General features: G+C 36.2%; 1 protein-coding gene across 6 annotated transcripts in view; it reads right to left on the bottom strand.

Moving 5' to 3' along the window:
- Positions 1-23,220, bottom strand: part of LOC106661759 (tubulin alpha-3 chain-like) — a 58,417-nt gene that overhangs the window by 20,646 nt on the left and 14,551 nt on the right. For 5 of the 6 annotated variants that reach the window (XM_014385365.2, XM_014385366.2, XM_014385364.2 and 2 more), the window contains 4 exons: positions 20,713-20,785; positions 14,869-15,079; positions 14,505-14,806; positions 9,620-9,790 (listed from right to left, as the gene is read on the bottom strand). In XM_014385365.2, the coding sequence (XP_014240851.1) occupies positions 9,620-9,790; positions 14,505-14,806; positions 14,869-15,079; positions 20,713-20,721 (693 nt within the window). In that variant the 5' untranslated portion in view covers positions 20,722-20,785. The remainder of the gene's footprint in view (positions 1-9,619; positions 9,791-14,504; positions 14,807-14,868; positions 15,080-20,712; positions 20,786-23,220) is intronic. The other variant, XM_014385367.2, reaches the window with a different exon arrangement.

Below are 23,220 nucleotides of genomic sequence, written 5' to 3'. Positions count from 1 at the left end.
TCAATATTCAAAAGTGGAGGGGATATTGTCAATATTATTGCAGTCTAGGGTCAGATTCAATAATATTGTCAATACTTAGTTGTGCCGTGCTTTCGTAGGAAAGTAGTTATTTCTGTGCGGAGCATTATGGATTGATTATACGAGTGACCTTGAGACAATGTCTGAAGACTTTGAAACGGTAAACGAGTCAGGTGGAAGAAAGTGGAAGACGAGGGGACCGAACGCCCAGAAGACGAAGCCCACGGGCCTTTATTGAGTAATTTGAGATTCACACATTTTAATCATAGCTTCGCTGATAGTTGCAGGCGATGATGACAGAGAACTTCAAACTTCAAAATTTCTTCATGTAGCTAACGTCAGGTTAAGGCTAATCACTCATTAACAGGAATGCATTACCTCATCTTTGTGTTCTGCCTTCTCACTGGTTTCACATTTTTAATAATTTTATGAACGTACTTTCTTTCATTCGGAAATAATTTTGAAAATCTTCCGCATCTGTCAATCTGATTTCTTTCAGCAGACTCATTTGAGAATATTCTTCACTTTTCTTCAACCACTCTTTCATCCATCGATTTCGCTGAACTCGAGGAATAGTTCCGATAGCCATAATTATGGCTACACAACCTTTTTTTCGATTGTCCATGTTTCCAAAACACAGGACGCCACGAAAATTCACTTGGAAAGACACAATTTCACTTGTCCGAATTGTGGAAACAAACGTACTGAGCACATTTATTGATTTGCAATTGACAATAATGATTATTCGGAGATGGTGAGATGCGGTCGGTGTGACGTTATTTCTGTGCGGAGCATTATGGATTGATTATACGAGTGACCTTGAGACAATGTCTGAAGACTTTGAAACGGTAAACGAGTCAAGTGGAAGAAAGTGGAAGACGAGGGGACCGAACGCCCAGAAGACGAAGCCCACGGACTTTTATTGAGTAATTTGAGTTTCACACATTTTAATCATAGCTTCGCTGATAGTTGCAGGCGATGATGACAGAGAACTTCAAATCTTCAAAATTTCTTTTTTTCGATTGTCCATGTTTTCAAAACACAGGACGCCACGAAAATTCACTTGGAAAGACACAATTTCACTTGTCCGAATTGTGGAAACAAACGTACTGAGCACATTTATTGATTTGCAATTGACAATAATGATTATTCGGAGATCGTGAGATGCGGTCGGTGTGAAGTAGGTTTTAGAAAAACATTTTCTTTATCGTGCCAACGTTTCTATCTTTATCTAGATCATCTTCAGGGCCGCATCTCACTATCTCGGAATAATGATTGACTAACGACCACTAAACACCTCACATTGACAATAATATTGACCGTGTAGGGATGACGATATTCGCGGTGGTACTGATATTGTCAATAGTATTAATCGTGTAAGTGCCGCTTAAGAATACTCCATCTTCGGGGTAGTTGGGGGGGATTTGCCTCGCCATTCACGCAAATAAATAATTCGTTCATATAAATAACACATACATAAACGGACAAAGATCTATGTACAATTTACAATATTTACAGCACTGAGATATTGGGACAGCGATCACTGCTTGTTGCCGTTCCTCAAGCGTGCACAGGTTATTCGGAATGTTATTAGAAATAATTATTGTTGGTCATCATATATTAACTATTAAGTCTTCTATTAATGTTTGATTAATTTGCGCTGGTAAGAATTTTTCAATATTATGCTTCTTTTCAATTATGTATTGCACGAATTTTAATTAGTTTTCGTTTTTCGAATTAGCCGGCCGACATAAATGATGTTTTGAATGCGTTGGTCCTCCAACGAGTTAATAGAAGTACTAACTCATCGACCGTTTTACTTCAAGGGAGCGCAAAACGTTTCGAGCAGGGCCTTATTTTAAGGGTTCAAATCCCACAAAGTGATCGGCGTTTTTCAAAGGGAACAACATGTCTTGGGCCGCTTTGATCTTCCTCTTTTGAAGATTTAACTCTGGTAATGGAAGGAGGGTGGGGCAGGCAAGGCCGTTAAAAGGGCTTATAGGAGAATCTCAAATATGAATAATACTGAATTGTAAGAGAATCTACAAAATTCGTACGGAAGCGAAAATTATCTTCCCACTGAAAGGATATGAAATATAGATGAATCCCAAAAGGACAAAGTTCCAAAATGGAAAGCGATGGCAAAGCCCTGCATTTCATTAATAAAAGAAAATTATATATTTTATTTAGTCAGATTCAATGGAGTGATTAAGCATCATGTTTAACATAATAAATTAAAATATTTGCTTGAACCATTCAATTTATTTACGTTAATCGATTACTGGTTAATTTTACGTGCAAAGTGAATTACTCTGTTGTATCGATTTGGTTATGATGAGTAGCTTGATTTCATGCAATTTTTCATTATAAGAGAGTACGTGGTTATCAAATTTATTTGGTGAATGACGGGTATGGTTATCTTTGTTATGTTGTTGTATATCCCTTTATCACGACCGCCACATCGTTCATAACGCCCGATTTTCATATGTTTAGCTGTACTTTCAGAATTGTTCTATTTTAGAGCCTCGCATCTTTTCGAGTTGATTAAATATGCACCGAGGATGAATTGTCTCCTCTTCCAAATAACACTTGAGTGGGATAATTTTATTTGAGGTATGATGTTGGACGCGTGTAGAATTCCGGAAAGTCGGAAATTGAGGATTTAATTTGCTTAGTTCTCAACTTCCGGTCTCCGTAAATTTTCAACTTCCCTAAAAGTAGCAAAAACGGTTTTAAGTTTATTTTTAGCTGAGCTTGACTGAAACGCCTCTCATTTTGGCAGGATCACCCTCTCGACACCGGTTATCGATTTAAAGGCGTTTTATTGCCAAACAACTGTCATTTAAAATATTCAGGCCGGTTTAAATGATACAATTTTAAATGGAAGTTGTAGCACTTTTGCGCTTTTATACCTAATCCGACCGGTGATAAATCGTCGAATTTGTTGGAACGTAACAGAAGATCTTTTCGTATACTTGATTTTTCTAGGTGGCGGCTCTAATACTGACTGGAAAGAAACTCGTAAGAATGATAAATAACGTCTTGTCACTCACCTATCGACTATTCAATTTCAGGGGAATTCAAATATCTACCTAGATCCACATCCATCACAGGGTGAAGCTCTATCGATTGTTTTTAGTAAAAACTCTTACCAAATAAAGAGGAAAAAGGGAAGAATTGAGAGTGATTTTACATCAGAAGAAGGCGGAATCAATCTGAAATATTGCACAAACGGAATTCACGTTTATTCGAGGAATTTTCAAATAAAGAATTTGGCGTTCAAATACGTTTTAGTAGGGTGTGTTCCGAAGTAAAGCAATTCTTTCACCTTTATTGTCGACGGTTGAAAGGACTAAATAAAATTCTGCTTCGTCGCACTTACAATGAGGTATCGGATTGGGCTTGCTGATTTGAATAAAAGAGTGGTCCTTCGTCCTGGATTTCTTGTCCTTCGTACGTCCTCACTTGGGAAAAATTTATTTTGTTACCAAAAGGTGATTTTGCCCAGCTCAATTGACAATGTACTATAAAGTTAAACAAGCTGACCTATTTACCAAATTGAGGACTTGTTTTATTCCCGTAGTGAGGGTCTGGAATCCAAATATACTTTTATAAACTTAAGCGCTTCCTACTTTCTCATTAGTATTCCCTTTTATTGAAATCCTACCTAACTGATCGCTGTTTCAGAGTGAGGTGCGGCAATGAATTCTCGGAAGTCAAACAGATACAGGCCGGTGTACCGCAAGGTAGTATCCTTGGTCCTATCCTATGTACCATTTATACACCTGAACTACCAATACATCCTGACACTGTTATCACACCACAATCCTATCCTCTAATACGAATCCTGTCCAAGCTACCTCCAACATCCAGGAACACCTTGAGCTTATCGAAGATTGGTGTAAAAAATGGAGGAGAAGAGTAAACGAAGAAAAATGCACTCAGTGTACTTTTACGCTGAAAAAGTAGTCTTGCCATCCATTGTACATCAACAACAAAGAGATACCAGTTTCCACTCGTCAAATACCTGGGACTATATCTCGACAGCAGACTGACGTGGAATCCCCACACTAGACTTAAAAAGCAGCAACTTAATACAAGACTTGGTCTACTACGAAGACTTCTAAGACCGAACTTTGCCAATTAACACAAAGCTAACACTGTACAAGACTTTACTAATTCCAATATGGACATTGTGGAGTGGAGCTGTGGGGTACTGCTAAGCCTTCTAATATCCAGCGCATCCAGTCCTTCCAATCGAAAGTCCTTAGACAAATTGTCAAAGCACCTTATTATGTCATTAACCTTACTATCCACAAAGACCTCAACATTCCTTTTGTCAACGAACTAATCCGGTCTAGATTCCAAACCTTCCACACCAACCTTTCGCACCAGCCTAACCATACTACTCGAGCCCTCTCCAATCATTCCCATCCTGACAACTCACCACGCCGCCTGAACTGACGATGGCCTCGGGATCTCCTTGAACCCTAATCGTACACACTGAGTGGCAGCAATGGCTGGCTCCTCAAAGCATGTGTTCTACCGGTGCAGTGCTGGCATTAGTGTTAGTGTTGTGCTGTGTGAAGTATTAATCATGTGTACGTATTTGTATAGTACTCTATCATGTATAGGTAACAAATTTTAAAAAAATTCTCGTCGTGGTTGGAGAGTTCGCTTATTTTCAAAAGCTCTGCGAAAACGGAAAATCAAATCTTGACAATAAGACATATACAGATAAAACACTAAATGACAATATCAAATAGCGTGTGTTGTTGAAAAATACAAGTCGGGATCTATTTATAAACCTGTCGAGTTTAATCTGGGGCTTCCGTGGATCGAAGCACTTTTGTTCTTGTCGCAGTTGAGAGTGAAATAGAAAGGGAATAATTTCGTCAGAGAGCCACTCTATTCAGGAGCAATCACGTCCGAATACAACTTTACAGCGGGTTCCCTTTAATTTACGACAATTCTCTCAGTCCCTTTCTCAAATCGCTTTGCATAACCTACCTGTAATCTCGAATATATATTTGAATAAGACAACCTCGCCGATTCGGTTTTTCAGCTGCCATACAACGTTTAAATTGCCAGGCAAAATTGCACTGACGTATTGGAAATTGAAATGTTTAATTTCATGTACACATTTCTAGGGACATAACTCACGAAATGAAGGTTGTTAAAAATTCCAGTGCCTTTTGAAGCATGTTGTTAACTGCCATGTACAAATATATAACAATAAATTTATCAATTCATCGTATATAAACAGTTTATGTGTACGTGTGCATGCAGAGAAAGGTTGTTCGATGTGTCCTACCTAATTGAAGGGTGCAATTCTGTGCTCCATTTGTACAGCGCGTCTGCCACCCGATATGATAATTGTGCTTGAGCACGGCAGCGAGTATCTGGACCTCATTTTCCAATTCTTGGAGAAAATAAGGATGTTTTATTGTATGTAGTAATGAGTTTTGTGTTCCAAGTGTGCTGATGGTGAATGTATGTATTAGCGTGGATGTGTAGTGTGAGAGGGCCGGTGGCGCAATATTGAGCATCGACCTCAATAAGGTTAGTTATGTAATAGTTGAACGGGTGATGTAGGGATATCGATTACTCCACCACCCTAACTGAGTGAATGGTATGTAAATAAGTAGTATTTATTGAGTGAGTGGGTTTGGTATTAGAACATATTATGTTGAGGGCTGAAATGACCTAGTTGCTGGTAGCCCCTAGAGCCCAAATAAGACCGAGGTCGGACCCCGGACTGTTAACAACCTAGGTGGGTGATTCTCGAGGCCAGACAGTAATTTATTGTAAATTACGAAAGTTGGAATTGCCGGGCACTGCGAGAAGTGGTAAGCTCTACTCTGTACATGCGTGTATCAAATCAGTAATCAATCGGCAGTTTATTTGCCTACGTTATTTCTCTTTGATTCTTTGCAATGAGCACTTAATAATCACCCCGAATTGTTTATTATTGTTGTAAAGATTATCAATCGATTGTAATTAAAGAAGTTCGCTTGACTTCTTGATGTCGATGCCAGTTAGATAGCATTGTAATAATATACCGTTTGGAAAATACCGGCTCTCAATGAAATTGTCAGTGGTCAGATGAAGATTTCGTCGGAACAGACCTAGCCAATAACACCGGTTACCATCCGTGATCCCAATGATTGATTGACAATCAAAAGTCTACTATCCAAAACATAGTTAATTTATCTCCAATATGTCCAATATGCGGGGGGTTGATGGGCTGGCAAAGAGCTGAGGACATCGCCGGTCTTCTGCTTGTAATAAAATATTGAGAATTTTTTTGATTTTCACGCATCTTTTGTTTTAATCTACAGTAATTTGACCGGTTCGATCTGTAACTGAATCTCTGTTTTATGAATATGTTGATATCGTAAAACGGTAGCCACTCGATTGAACTTCAAGTTGACAGATACAGAATAGGCACAAAATATATAATACATCATCACCGATACAAACATAGAAGTCCGGTCCCCCCCCCCAGAGTACTCGATGTTCCTTATTGTGGGGTTAAACAACACCTTCATTTCACGCTACATTCATTCCAAAAAATAAATAAATAAACACAACACAAGCAGTAAATGCATTTAAAAATCCCTATGACCCTGAGGAACCGGACAGCGATCTGTGCCTGCAACCGTACCCCAACACTACTCGAAGGTCCGAGGATATATCAAAATATTGCCTATAAAAGCCTTCTACAATTGAAGATGTGCTCGACCGTTATATTATTATACATAATAATAATCCGAGCAGTCGCCTTCCAGCTAGAAGGTGCAAGTTATTCTTGAATGACTATGCGCAGTCTGTCAGTACGGCCGTTCCCTTTTCGAACCGTTCTACGTGGACCAGGGACCGATGTCTTTCTTAACCTGCCACAGTTTAGCAGGGTTATTTCTATTTTTACGAGCCCGGCGATTTTCCCATTCTACTTTTACAGTATTTGATATTAATAGTTTTAAATCCGCTGGGCGTACAGGTTAGGAAACATGTAATGGAGTCTTCCCGCGACTTTTTTGACTGCCCTGTCTGTTTCTTTGTTCCCGGCTATCCTTATGTGGCAACACGTTTTCTCAAATGCGTCGATTCCCTTTAACTTATATATTAGTGGGCCCACGGACTCTCTTTTCCTGAGCTTTTGGACCGCACTGAGCGAGTCAGTACATAAACAGAGCTATGGTTTTTATTTATGGTGAGTGAAATGACTTAGTTGATGGTAGGTCCTCGAATACAAATACGTCCGAGGTCTGACCCCGGACTGCCAACAACCGAGGTGGGTGGTTTTCAAGGTACTTGATAAGGTCACACCATAAAAAACGAGTTGTGGTTTTTATTTATGGTCATGTTCAGCGCGAGGGATATGGCGTTTGGTTCCGCTGTGTACAAAGCACACTCCGCGCCCTTTGCCGATTTGGACCTAATTTCTCTCTCTACTTTTCTATATTCATCTTTTAGGGCTTCAAACATTACTTCATAAGCATAGTGGGGGTATCCCATTTTTCATTAATTATGCTATATCCCACCGTACGATGGGGGAACATAAAGAGAGGTAACCAGAGTGGCGTTTCAGGTAGATTTTCTGCCTCCACCTGGTCTAGCTCTACTACCCGCCGCTAATATTTCTTCGGCTCCATTGTCCAAAATTTCAAAACTGATCATATAAATATTTAACAATGATACTATTTCTAAAAATTTAAAGTGGCAACTACATATAAATCATCTTACTTAGAAATCATCAAACTTAGAATATTAATAATTATTATTTAAAAGATTTAGATTTGTAGAATATTAATTATTTTGTTCTAAAACTAAAGAATATCATTAGTAAAGAATTAATGTTCAACAGTCTATTGTAAGATTTCATGGGGATCTACCTACAACGTAATTTTATTAATATAGAAAACAATTCGAGAAATGTACAATCAAAATTATCATCAAAAGCAGCTTTAGAAACACCACCGAAACAATGTTTACAAAACTAAATTTAATGACAGTATAAGAATTTATATTAAATTCATATTGATTTTGTTCGTTAAAAGCCATAAAACCATTCTTCTAAAAAAACAGAATACAGCAAAATTTGCCCAAAATGATAATTTAACCCTTTCGAAATGTAACACATTATATGAGGAGCGTTTACTTGACTAGGATGATCAAACTACTTGACAGATAAAATTTTGGTAAAAGTTTTGTAAATTTAAAAACAATTTAAAATATTTCTTAACATTCCAAGGCCAAAATAAAAATAAGATAAAGCCATTTAAATAGAAAACGTGGAAAAATATATGATATAGTCGTAATAATATTACTTATTCATTACAATTGCATATGCAAATTCCATTGATTTTCATTAATTACTTAACATGAAAACTCTTACACCTACAGTGAGCTTATGCTCTTAATGTGTAGTTTCATTTAAAATATGTTCTTTTTATTTCTGCTTTCTTTTTTGAGAATTTTATTTATTTTGTAACATTTATTTTGTGCAACTCACAGCGCATGAATTAATTACATTAATTATAAAATTTTAATTATAACTTCTGTATAACTTTTGAACAAAGGGAAAATATGACATATTCATCTTAAGATGATTCATTTTAATTTGATTTATAATTTTATTGCATTATTCTTACATTCTACGTTTAGTTTTTGACTGTTAATGATATGTCCACATGTAGAGAGTAGCTGTTATACACAAACGATTTTTATACACCAAGATTTTGTGAACAGTAATTTTATTTGGAATTTGGAACTTGGAACACTACCTTTTTATCGAGTTTCCAGAGATTACACAACCTGCAAACAAAAACTAATCACAGGCGGCTTCTGTCGGTTCATCAAAACTTTCTCCTCTCAATAAATTGGCCTTTAGACTCCGGAGAGTTTAACTCGGCCGGGTAAAAAGCAAATTATTTGTCGTTTACTCCCACAAGAAATTGCGACAGTCTAGCAAAGTCAAATAGTTCAAAAGCTAGTAGATAAATCTTTATTACGTCCATTATCAGCCGTGGAGTACGGAAGAAGGAGACAATTTATCATTCCACTAGCAAAAAGGCTTGATAAGCTGGCTGTTTCCGTTAATTATTTTCAACGTAGAAATTTCCTACGTAGCGGTCGTTAGCGGTACGGTTAAAACGGCCGATGGCGGACTCTCGTAGGAAAAGTGGGAAAATTGTTTAAAGATTAACGAGACGTCGTGAAATTGCATAATTGTGGATTCAGCAAAGTTGTCTGATCAAAGTAAGTTGAAGGGCGAATGAGTCGGAGTTACATTGTTATAATTCATGTGTTTGATGGTGGAGGGCTTAGCTGACGTAAAGGGGGAACAAAGAGACGTTTCCCGTTTTCCTGAGACGTTCCATTAAATTGGATGAATCCGGACGATGATAAGACGGAGGCGCTAATTTTCGGAACAATACCTCAAAAAGTGGCGAAATCACCAGAAAATGCCGGCTCAAGGGCCGGCATCGTTATCACTAATCGGTTTTGACCGAAAATTTTCCCCTAATTTCACCCGGCCCGAGTCTCTTTTTCTAATTAACGCGAGACGAAAAGACAACAGGAACACAATAAATACCTGAGCAATGAGTCTGTTGAGATTTGTGTATGTCGGATTATGTACGTCGAGATTCCTGGCGCAGATTTCGTACACGGCTTCGTTGTCGAAAATGAATGTGCAATCCTCGTTGTTGATGGCCGCGTGCGTGCCAAGCACCGTGTTGTAAGGCTCGACTACAATCGGCGAAATCTGAAAATAATTTTATTCTGTTTCTTTATGTCTATAGCAAACATTCGCACATTTGAACTTAAGAAAGTCATTGGCATAGTACACAAACATCAATAAAAATAAATACTAAATTTTATACTAGAAAACTTGCGAGGAACAGATTACCTACATTAAATTTTCAGTAATTTTTATAAAAGAAAAATAACAGCGTGAATTTCACAACATTAAAACACAAAAAATAAGGGCGTTAATCATGCAATTTTTGTACTGAATTATACATAAGCGAACAATTTTCACTCGGTAAAAGTGCTAATCTGTTCTAATGTTAATTTTCAAATAAATTTTGTGAGTTTTGTTTGTGGTAATTAACGATTAACTGAAAGTGAGATTTCACTATCCAATCAGCAGAGTGATGAACCTTTGATAGATTTTCTTCTTTTCGCCATCTAATTGAAGAGAACTTGACGGACCAAAACAACGAGAATGTGAAGTGTTTGTTTTTCGTGTAAATGTGCCATCCTTGTGTGTCACTGGCACTCTCAACACTACACACAAGAATGGCACATGTACACGGAAAAGAAACACTTTGAGCCCTGAAGATGATCTCAATAAACATCGAAACGTTCGCACGATAAAGAAAATGTTTTTTCTAAAACCTACGTCACACCAGATCGCATCTTACGATCTCCAAAGAATCATTAACTAACGGTCACTAAACACCACACATTTCTACGGTATAACTGTATACTGGAATAAAAATAATAATATTTTTTTCTATAATCTTGATTGGGATGAATGACATGACAAAGCTAGTGTCAAGAGCGGGATTCGAACCAACGACCTTCGGCTAAATACGCCGCTGCTCAAACCATTGAGACAGGACATCTCAACCGGCAATCTTTCGAATTTTCCCCTTTTTGCGATATTTCTAAATATCGAGTAATCAGAATTCGATTCTCGTCGACTTATAAAGTGGCTACGGGGAGTTGTAAGAGAGGAAACTGCTTTATATAATTGTTATATTAACCTATATTATGTATTTAGTGGTCGTAATTGACCATACTAATTAGTTAAATTAATTATATTTTTTATCTAAGGTCTGGATTCGTATCTCGCTCTTGTCACTAGCTTTTTCTTTTCAACCATGTCCTTAGATAAAAAGTATAATTAATTAAAATAATTAATAGGTCAATTTTGACTACTAAATACATGTATGGATTAATATAATAATAACAGTTTAATATTGATTACTGATTTATAGAATGTACATATACTGTGTGTCGACTACTCGTGTTACAAACTTGGCCAGTAGATCCTACATTCAAAATTGAACCAAAAAGTCATTGTTAACTATGGTCCTAATCTTAAGAGTTTAGGAGTTATTCCCCTATTTCTGATTTTTTTAAATTTCACGTCCTTGTTTCAAATAAACAATGATAACTCCAAAACGAAAAGGTTTTCCACAAATCCGTTGATACCATTTAAACTACGTTAAATTTCCAATAATATGTAATCAATACTAAACTTGTAAACTTGGTGCAATAAGCGTTTTAGTAGCCAGAACTTTGAAAAAAAAATTTTGTAAGTTGAAAAACATACTGAGGTGATTCTAAACTACTATTTCCAAACCTGGAGATCAGCGAATTTCAGAAAACGTACTCCATTTAATATCCTTTTCTGTGGTGTAATTGCTTTTTTAATTACGTTTTTCAAAGATGAAGAAATTGATAAAGGAAAAGAAAAAACCGTGGGAGGAGGATTGGTAAGGTGGAAAGATTTAACAAAATAAAAATAAAAAAACTTAAGGAAATTTTGAATGAATTTATTAAACCTAGATTCTACATTCAAAATCCAACAAATAGTCCTAATTAACTATGGTTCGAATCTTATCAGTTTTGAGGTAATTCCCCTATTTCTGATTTTTTAAAATTTCACGACCTTGCTTTAAATAAACAATGATAACTACAAAACTAAAAGGTTTTGGTCAAATCCGTTCATACCATTGAAAAATAAGTTAAATTCCCAATAAGATGTGAACAATACTAAACTTGTAAACGTGGGTGAAATAAATATTTTAGTTAGTTTCCACCTTATCATTTTGTCAACCTCTTTTTTCTGAAATTTGCTAAATTCTATATTTTGAAATAGTAGTTTAGAATCACCACAGTAAATTTTTCAACTTTAAAAAAACAATATTTGTCCACGTTCTGGCTACTAAAATGCTTATTTCACCCACGTTTACAAGTTCAATATTGATCATATCTTATTGGAAATTTAACGTGGTTTTCAATGGTATCAGCGGATTTGTCCAAAACCTTTTAGTTTGGAGTTATCATTGTTTATTTGAAGCAAGGTCGTGAAAGTTTAAAAAATCAGAAAAAGAGGAAAACTCCGAAACTGTTGAGATTAGGACCATAGTTAACTAGGACTTTTTGGTTCAATTTTGAATGTAGAATCCACTGGCAAAGTTTGTAACAGGAGTAGCCGATCACCCCGAATATACAAATGAACAGTTGAGCCTATCATCACGTCTCCCAGTCCACCGGCAATTCCATCTTTTATAATTTACAATAAATTGCCGGCAGACCTCGAAAATCATCCAGTTTAATAATACAGCCGTTTTAATACGTTTTATGAGGGTAGACTTTTTGCCATGGTTACGTTCAGTTTATGTAATAGCAAACCCCTGACGGTGCTATTGTCGAGTACGCATTCGTTCTGGAATGGTTTCTTCGCAAACCACCCCAACTTTAGTACACTTAACACCATCTGCACACGTCGTATGAATATAATGAAACCGAACTGAACAGACAATGAACATGATGACTGGAAAAAATGACCAATTTCCAATTTTTTAATTTAAAAAAAGGATATCTGATTTGATCGATTTGATTTATTCAATTTCGAAAAGATACCGAAACATAGATACTTCCATTTCAAAGCAGGTATGGAAGTCTTTACAGTAAGTAAACATTCGTTAAAACATTTGACGGAGTTTAAGACAAAATAACCTTTCAGAAGGAACGAATAAGTGGAAAAATTCAAATTGTAAGACAACACAATATTAACATAATATATAAGGGGGTTGAAGTTTTGAAAGCAGGGAAAGGATGTTAAAAATGGCTGGAGGAATAATATACGATGACTGAATATTCGACAGTGAAACAATTTAAATGGCACACATCCCTCCTCGCAAGCGGTAGGAATTAAATTTCACAACTCGACACAACATAGTAGTAGGGGTAGATTCAGAACGAATGAACAGTTATTTTCTTAAAAAATAAAACATTCCAGCCAATTAAAAATTCTCTCAATAATTGACATTAGTACAATATCAATTTAAATAATTATCAAAATTTACACGTTAAACACGAAGGCCAAATGTACGAGTGTCATTTAATAAATGTCGTTTCCTCGGTGGTACGACGAGTCTGCAGTGGTAATAGTTGGCATGGAAATGATATTTTTAGTCGTGTTGAAGGATTGTATGATAAGGGGATAGATCAGCTTTTACGAATTGGTGGGACCTGGCAAGGGTCCATTGCCTTTTTCAAGGTGGTGTTGTTTGTTGGTAAATCACAACGAATGTTTTACAGTGTTCGTCTATTCTCGCAAATTGACACTTCACTCAAACGCGTTTTAACTTTGAACAAATTTAACTTACCAGCGAAAGCACTCCTTCCAACGTGTTTTATTTATTGGACGGTTAAAACTGAAAAATTATCTACAAGTTCGTGAGTATAGTAGTGAGAGCAGAAGTCACTCTGTATTTGTCAGATTTGTGAATCTACGATATAAGTCACTATCGCTTTGAATGAGAACGCGGGGCCACCGACGTTTCAGTCGGCGTTGAGGATTATCATCAGGCGACGAGGAAGTCCAGGTTAGTGAAGGATTTGGATGATCAACATTGAGTAGAGGAACTGGTTATATCTAAATTTTGTGCTAAAGAGAGGCGATTTTCATGTCGCTGGTGAGGGTTGTACAGGTAGAAAGATTCATCAGAGGAGGAGAGTTTTGATTAAGTGGAAGGATTAGATTCTATACAAGTCGTAAGCTTTACCTGAGCCACATTTTTCATGTTGTAAATTCACATCAATTGGATGTTTGTATCATCCAGTTAATTCTTTTTGTTTCAATATATTATGGTAATTTTTCAATAGCCTTAAGTAGCGAACCAAATCGGTCTTGGAAATAGGAAAACTGGAGGTGGGATAGCTCGCCGGGAAGTGACGTATGGGCAAATATTTTAATTTAGTTTTACTTTAATTTTTAATCCTCTGTGAAAGGAAGATAAGTAGGAACGAACAGCATCATAAAGCACCGTAAGAGAATGAGAGTGAGCTGTTTTTTGCCAAAATGAACAAGGTGTGATATACTGTGTGATGTCAGTAGTACATAGAGCAAACAAGAAATACACTTTAGTAAGCCTGAAAGGATTGAAGATGATATTCAGGTGCGTCGGTTGCCACAAAGGTTAGACTCATCACTAAGGCCCAACAAGCGAGCTTTTTTTTTGTCCAAAACACTGTAACCCCTGGTAAAAACTCGTAGTTGAAACACCCCCGGGAAAAAATTGATATTCTGTTTTGATGTCATGGCCAGAAACATGGAGATTTGGATTAATTTTTGTGTAGGAGAAGACAAAACGAAAGCTTCTTCCCTGTTAATTACTAACAAAACTTATTACGTATTATTACGAACCTAATAGCAATTAATAAAAAGTGAGACTTACTCTTGGTGCAGGGTAGACGGCGAACTCAAGGACACTCGTTTTGCCATAGTCCCTTTTTATTTTGTTGAGAATGTTGGCAACGAATCCGGAGCCTGTACCTCCGCCGAAGGACCTGAAGATAATGAATCCCTGAAGAGAGTGGCAAGTCTCAGCGCACTTCCGCAGTCTATCCAAGCAGATGTCGGACATCTCGTTGCCGACACCGTAGTATCCTCTGGCGAAGTTGCTCGCAGCGTCCTCTTTCCCCGTCAGCATGAATTCCGGGCTGAAAAGCTGCCGGTACGTACCCACCCTGATTTCATCTGCGATCAGACGAAATTAGTGACAAAGAGAAGTTTATAGGAAAATTTCAACTTTGTTTTACCGATCGGCGTCGGTTCCAGGTCCACGAAAATGGCCCGTGGGACGAGCCTCCCGCTGTTGTTCATGTAGACGCTCTCCGTACCCTCGTCGATATTCTGGTTCGGAAAAGCGTTCACCCCGTTGGGCAGGACGCCGTGCTCGAGCCCATACAGCTCCCAGAGGGCGTTTCCCATTTGGACGCCCGCCTGGCCAATGTGCATAGATACAACTTCCTGCAACCGATATCGCAAATGTCAATACTCAACTCATTACTTTACACGCACATATGTATAAAAGAAATATCCAACACTTGTCCACCTCGTCTTCTACCTATTGCTAACTATTTTGCACAACTAGCACAACGAAATTTTAGTTGAAAATTCGGTCCCGCAGGTGCTCTTCGTCATACACTAAAGGCGGGAACACACTTACCCGATGCAACGCTATGCGACGCCTTGTCTCGTTTTGGTAGGGTGTGCACATCTATGCGACGTCAAGCGCACGTCACGTAGTCACTCAGCGTGCATTAGTATCACAATCACAACGTCTCTTTTGTTCTTAATGCATTATTTTGAGCAAAACCATGTAATAAATTTAATTGTTTTAAATAAAGTTATTCCGGTGTTTTGATAAATTTTCTGCCTAAACATCATAATTAAATAATTTTTACAAAAACTTATGAATTTTTGATCTCGTTTAATTTGGTTAATTAAAATAGGAATGTTGTAATTAATATAAAGACAAAATTACATGTACTTACATTGAAATAAACAACAAAAATATGAGTGTCCTGTTCTGACGCACTCGACAAAACTGGTATAATTTTATGAGCAAAACCATGAAATAAATTGTTAATTAAATTTTATGAGCGAATTCGTGTAATACATTGTTAGTTAATGTCATTATATTAAAAAATGGTATTCCGGTGTTTTGATCAATTGTCTACCAAACCATTATAATTAATATTTTTTTAATAAAAACTAATGAATTTTTGATCTCGGTTTTTTTGGTTTATATTAAAGTAAGTTTGTTGTAATTAATATAACGGCAATAATGCATGTAGTTTGAATAAAAATATGAGTGTCCGGTTCTTTTATCTTCGACTGTACTCGATGCTACCCGACGAAATTTTGGACAGTTGGAATCGCAGAAAGTACAGTAGGGTAGCGTTGCATAGCATTGGTCAGATGTGCATGGGGGTAATACATCCTAATGAAAAATTGGACTTTGGATTTGCGAGGGGTAGCATCGGGTAGCGTCGCATAGCGTTGCATCGGGCAAGTGTGTTGCGTGCTTAGCTCTCTTTGTTCAATTCCTCTTTTTATTTTGGCCTATATTCGATAATCAAAGTGCCATATTGCTATAATTAGCAGAGAGGTACAAGCATATCAATGCTATTTGATAATTACTTAATTATTAAATTATAGGATAAAATTTAATTACTTATTTATTTTTATTTTTTCGGAGAGTACGAGAAAAACTGCCTACTCTGAAATGCGAATTATCCAAATACCTTTCATCCCAGTTCCAATACTCGAATCCATATCCACCATATACATCCATACACACTCCTTATAGGTAGCAACTAAGAAAGTCACGACCTAATAAGACGCCTCAACGGTCCTGGGACATATCAGTCAAGAGGTGCCTTTCCGACTACGTTTGAACGGTCTTCACTCCTCATCCAGATCCGAATGCAGGACATCACTCAGATCTAATCGCCCAATTCCTCAAATCCTATCCATCACTCGGAAGTTAAGTACCAAATTTTCCGTCTCACAGTTAAGAAATTCCCACGTGATCATAATTTCCAAAATTCTTAAAAACCTACATACATACAAGAAGCAATTGTATCCATCATAACCATTTTCCATGCCATAACCCGCCCAACACACATCTCTGTGGAAAATTTTCTCTCACAACCGCAATTCCCAAACCAAACAAATCCATCATCGAACTATCCTTAATCCTAATATAGATTTACAAGTATTCTCCCAATTCTAGCTAAAATCTGTGGGCGTAATTTCCTTTGGAGATGTTCAGGAAAAAGGTAAGGTTCCTCCTCCAGGAAGCCCGCTCGGAATTGTTTTGTTGACGAGGAAGATTTCTAACTACACAGAGGTAGCTGACATAAGCGAACAACTTGTGCAATTTGGGAGATCCTTTCGAACGCGTTATAGATGAATGAGGTTGGAATTGCGTGCTTGGTGTAACCAGCCCGAAGTCCAGATTTGAACCCAATCGAACTCATTTTGGGACCAACTTAACTCGACGAGTTGGACCGAAAAACCCAGTTCCTAACACCCTAGAAAATTGGAAATGGCTGTTCTCGATGAATGGGAAAGAATTCCTCAGGATTTTATCAGAAATCTTTTCCAAGGAATGCAAAAGCGTTTAACTGACGTGATTTGAGCCAGAGGTGGAAATAATCAGTATTAAACGGGGTAAAAGTTTTTTTTTCATTACTATAACAGTTTATTTAGAATTAGATTTCTTTTTTCTTTTTTATTGTGTCTTTTTTTTTACAATCAAACCTATTTTTGTTATTCAAAATATGAATAAACCTAAATTACATTAAAATTTAAGGGTGGTGTGTGAATTTTGTCCTTCAGTGTATATAAAAAATACGAGAATTAAGTAATTATAAATTAACCAATAAAAGTATTAAAGAAATTTAGTTAAAGGGGAAAATTCGAAAGGTAGGTTGGGACGGGAAGTTGGTGTCCGAGTGGATCGATGTCACGATAGCTCAAATGGTAGAGCAGCGGCGAAGGTCGTGGGTTCGAATCCCGCTCATGATACTAACTTTTTCATTTCAACCAATACCTTAGATAAAAAGATTAATTAATTGAAAAAATTTATTTGGTCAATCGGACAAAGAAATATAATGGATTTAATAAATTTATTCTTACTCCACGTAACAACCACAATTGTACTGTCACTGCTTACCATTTTACTATTTATTATCAGTACAAAAAATACATTTGTTTTTAACTTCAAAATCTTTTAGAAAAGCCAATCGTTTAGACAAATTTAAATTATATTTTTTAACGACTTTCATATCTGAGACGTTGTAAGCCCTGACATTGGTCGCTTATTTGGGGAGTCGGCCGCGGTTGCCTCTGTCTTATAAACTTCGAGATAATTGAGATATTTTATTAACTCGACTTTGAGGTAATGTCTACTTAATTGACCATCTGAAGAGCTATGAATTTAAAAACTGTTACAGCTACTTAAATATAGTAAGAAGTTCTAGAATAGTAAAAACTTCCATTTGACCCTATTTGCTATTAAAACGTTATTGTCTAAAAAAGTTGTTTCCGTTTTGTTCAAAACTTGATCTGACGTACATTGAAATGAATTCATAAACTTTCAGTTAAATCAGGTCGGTGGGAAGATTATTACTAGAACCGACTAGAACATTTCCACGAAGCTTTTAGCAGCTTTAAGAACGTGTAATTCAAATTAAATTGGGCCGCATAAGTTTTAATTTTGATCCTTCTGATACAACTTGATTCTTCAGTAAGACATTTTCTTATACAATTTCCATTATATCAAATTATATCACTGAAAGTATCATTCCCGGGAGTGAGAATCCTCCGCCCTTCCACGATATTCAACGATCTCCCGTTCACGTAAATAGAATTATCTTTTATTACTCTTTTCTTTTAGAACCAAGTAGGTTTTAATTTATTTAGTTTTAATTCGCATTTAGGGCTGTAAATTTGGCAGGTTTTTCCCAAATTCTTGTAACGATTAACGTTGCTGATTATTATTGTAATTAAGTGTTTTTTTTAATTATTGTACAAAAGACCCAGAATAAAATTGCATAAAATCTGTTTTTCATTTCAAGTTTTATGTTCAATTCAATTCCAGGCAAAATTACTAGTATCTGCGGAGGGATTATCCTTTACAAAATGCTAAATTTAAAATTTGTAAAAAACTAGCAGGCTGGCGAAATTTTATAACAACTTCTTCGTTCTACAAAAATCGAAAACTAAAGAAACCACAAGAGAAAGAATTCTACGTAATTTTTCTCCATTGGTTGTTCGCTTTGTTTATTGTCTCTTCTTTGATTTTAACTAATTGATCTTTATGTAAGATATTGGTTGAGATAAAAACGTCAGTGTCGTGAGCGGGATTCGAACCCACGACCTTCGGCTAAATACGCCCCGGCTCTAACACTTGATCTGTCGTGACTTGGATCCTCTCGGACACCAACTTTCTATCTCAACCCAGCTTTCGAATTAATTGAAGAAAAGATAAGTCAATCAACCACGAACTCTAATGGATTTGATTTTAACGTTGGTTTTTCTTTATTTGTGCTTTTTTATAACTTGTGCTTCATTAGGTTAAAGTTTGGTTTTACAACTTCAGTTTTGTTGTTCTTTTTCTTTCATTTGGCTAAGATTAGTGTAGATATTGAATTCATATTGTTTCTTTATTTGTTATTTATGTTTATTGACTCTTTTTTATGGGTTTTGTTGCATTTTTCTTTCTTTTTGTTTTTTTATTAAGTTAAAGTTGTGTAATAAATTATCCCCAGGACTAAAAGTTGAATTACTAGAGGAACCCGACTCCCCCTTTTTCACACCGTTACCACTTTTTTCCCTTATAGCATAAAATTTCTGCATAGTTCGATATAATTGAAAAAAATGGGATACCACCAGAAATCTTATTAAACGAAGTTGTTATGAAATTTGCCAAGGTCAACGTTGAATTTGCAAAATGAGGTTGCAAATTTAGTGATTTGACAAACCTTAAATTTACCAGTTTTTGAAAGATTTAGTGTTTTTTAACCAAATATAAATAGAGAAGAGTGCGTTCTTCAAAAAAAAGAATTAACGTTTTTTCAGTGCTTTTTTGTTGGGGGATTTCCCCAAAAACGACGAGTAGATTTATGACGAAAACTGAGGATAGTAGGAAAACAAACATAAAATGTTGAATATCTGCCAAAGGGTTGAGAATCGGACGATGGTTTATAAAAACTTCTTTTTTTTTGTTGCATTTATTGTAGAAGCACCTGACGAACTTTGTCCTATGAGTGAATCACACTGTATTACTGAACCATTCAACGCAATGAACAAAAACTTCAAATTTCGAATAATAATAACTGTAATGCTTCCTCAATAAATAGTTGTACTGGAGCACTGAGTTGGCGAAACATTTGCAACCCCCTGATATTTACATGAATGTGCAATAAATCCGTAGTTCAAGTTTGAACGTATACACAATTACAGTGTAAAATACCGGAAAGCCCAGTTTGGACATTGTTGTACAAACGTTAGGCCGTATCCTTGAGGGAAGGGCTTTTTATGCTCAATCAAGTATGCTAATGCTAAATTGTGCCATGCGGCCGCTAGAGAATAGACTCCGTTTACCCGCGATTTCCGACTCGCAAGCATCGCTTTCCCACGTTCACGGTTTAATGCGTTTTCTCAATTTATCTTCCTTTATTACCATCTCAGACGAACTACATACATTTATTCTTACTCCTCACAAAACCAATTACTAATCAATTCGAAAATTGCATATGCACATGAAAATGGGCAGTCGGCTTTTCGATGCTAATTATTGTAATAACCTAATAACTTACAGCAAAAACTCATAAATAATAAGCAAGACTGAGGTTCTATTTCAATTCAATATACATTTTTTCTGTCTTTAAAATATGTATATTGTGTGCAATATAAAATTTGTATATGTGTTTTACGTAATACTTGAATACTACTAAATATGTATTAACACTAGTTCTCTCATATTTCTCTTTTAAAATTCATCCAAAAATTACAACTAGTTACGTTTAAAAACAAAATGACAAAAACACTATGTAAAAACATAATAAATTAATTGTTGAAGTATTTACCGTTGGCATGTCCTTTGATTGAAGATACTTTAAAATGTGTTTAATTAACTGTTGTATGTATCGACGGAGCAGTCTGTAAACAAAAGAAATGCAATGATGTAGAATAAATGTTTTATTAGAGTTACGACTAATATTAGTGAATTCAATTTTAATAAATGTAATGTAAAAATATGTTTGAACATGCACATTAAAATCCCAATATATCGTAAGAAACTGCTGATCCCTTGAAAAAACATCTCGTTAAATTGTGTAAAACCAGTGCATTTCAGTCCCCTCGGTATAACGTATTTTTTCCACATTCAAACAAAACGTCTTACAATTCGTATTTTAGCAATGAAATCCCTATTAAATCTATGAATAAGTAGTAGCAGTAGTAGTAGAGGGGTAGAGGTTTAAGGATGGACCGAGCTCCATGTCACGTAGACCACAAGGGTCTATTTCCAGGATTTTCTTTGTGGGATAGGGGATAGCTTCCCGCTCCATGTAGAGCTTCCATTCAAATCCCCAAATTATTTAATAGACGTTACCCCTTGATAGCATACGGAGGATAATTAAGTGTCTAGCAGCAATGCTATGGGAGTTCACTTGGGAAAGGTATACAGTAGTTGAAAAGTTTATCCTTGACTTTAGAATTTTGCGAAGAAAAACCATTGGCGGGGACAGCTGAGCCTATCTGTTCTAAAGCAATGTATCTGTTCTTACTGGCCACCATTTTAATAAACATAATAGTAGTAGTAGTAGTAGTAGTAGTAGTAGCAGTAGCAGTAGCAGTAGCAGTAGCAGTAGCAGTAGTAGTAGTAGTAGTAGTAGTAGTAGAGGAGTAGAGGTTTCCTTATACGGATGTACCAAGCTCCAGACTAAAGCAGTAGACCATAAGGGTCAGCCAGGATTTTGTTTGATACACCCAATGCCACTGATACAAAGTAAACCACATAATTACTGCATATAAATATTGCCGACAACGCATGGAAAAGGTAATGGCAACCACAATCAATTTCACTTCAGAACTTGTGGTTTTTCTAAAGGTGGATGTATTGGCCATGGAACCGGAAAATGAACTCCAGGCCCCCATCGGATAGCAATACTTGTCTCAAAATGAAGAACATCCCCCTCCCCTTACAGGAGTTGGTTAATTTTTAAGATAAGTTGCAGTTACTGGAATGCTTAACGAAATTTTAACTGAAACGAACGATATGAATGGTGAAGAAGACAAAAACTAGAAGAAGAAGTTCCGACTTACATTCCTAAAGAGGACAAGAAATTGATCAATCGCTTACATCATTTTTTTACCGAAATCAAATTTGGATGAAAACGTGTTCTGAGTAATTCACTCTATTGAATCGCATTAGACTGCACACGTTTAAATAACGTTTTAATGCAAACAAAAATTGATCAATATTTTCAAAAATTCTTATAATGTTTATAAAAAAAAGCATGTATAAATATACAACTTTATACACAATTTTAAACCCGACCGCATCTCACGATATCTGAATAACTATCGACTAACGGTCACTAATCTCTACACACAATTTTAAATGTTGTACCCTCGATATGCTATAATCTCGATACAGTGATCGTATTTATCCATCGTCCCCTTACGATATATTGGAATTTAACTGTATTTATACCATGTCCAGGGTATCCGAGTTGAGAAATGTTGAGATTATACACATAAAATGTCCGTTTGTTCAACTGGAACTAAATGAAAATAATGGGCTAACAATTAAAATATATTTCTATTTCAAGCATTCTATTTTTTCTATTTTTTTGTTTTATATCAATCGGGTACATTGAATGGTAAAACAACATGAGATAAAAGAAAAGGCCTGATTAATATCCGATTCATTTCAAAGCATTTTACCTCGAATAATGGTGTCCACTCTCAAAAACAATTAGTAAATAAACAATTTTTTTAAAGGTAGCATGTAGGGAAAACCGCAGTGGAAAAGAAACTATGAGATAGAATTTTATAGATTATTAATAGATATTATATTACAATTCTATAGAGATTAATATTATAATTTGTTCACAGCGGTGTATGGAAACAGGATTTCATCTGTTGCTATAGGAAACCATTCCTGCTTACTGTACGTCATCAGTAGGCTTCCTTGGTATAAAAAGAAGAACCAAACCACCTACCACACAGTCATCTCGAAATAGCGTTGGACATCTAACCACCGGTTGTCAATTATGATCCATTCATGGTTGTTATTACGCTCCCTTGGCTTAACAAATATCTTTTTATTATACGTCGTGGGCTCCATACCACTATTCAACTAAAGGGTGTGTAAAATGTTCCGACAATATGTGCTGCTAGCTCTGATGGGGTTCCTTGAGAAGTTCGTACTCGACTGATTTGAAAGTCTTCCAAGGGGTTGGTTTCATTGGTCTTAACTTCTGAATAACTTCCCAACGAAGAGTTCTTTCATTATGTCTAGCCACACTGAAATTGGCGTTTGGTTCATCTTAGCTCACATGCCATTATATGGCCCTTGGTGGATTTAT

This window comes from Cimex lectularius, unplaced genomic scaffold, assembly GCF_000648675.2.
Source record: "Cimex lectularius strain Harlan isolate CLEC.00 unplaced genomic scaffold, Clec_2.1 scaffold57, whole genome shotgun sequence".
In the NCBI taxonomy this organism is placed as follows: domain Eukaryota; kingdom Metazoa; phylum Arthropoda; class Insecta; order Hemiptera; family Cimicidae; genus Cimex; species Cimex lectularius.
Note: the sequence above shows the minus strand (reverse complement) of the source record. Positions and strands in the feature narration are given on the sequence as shown.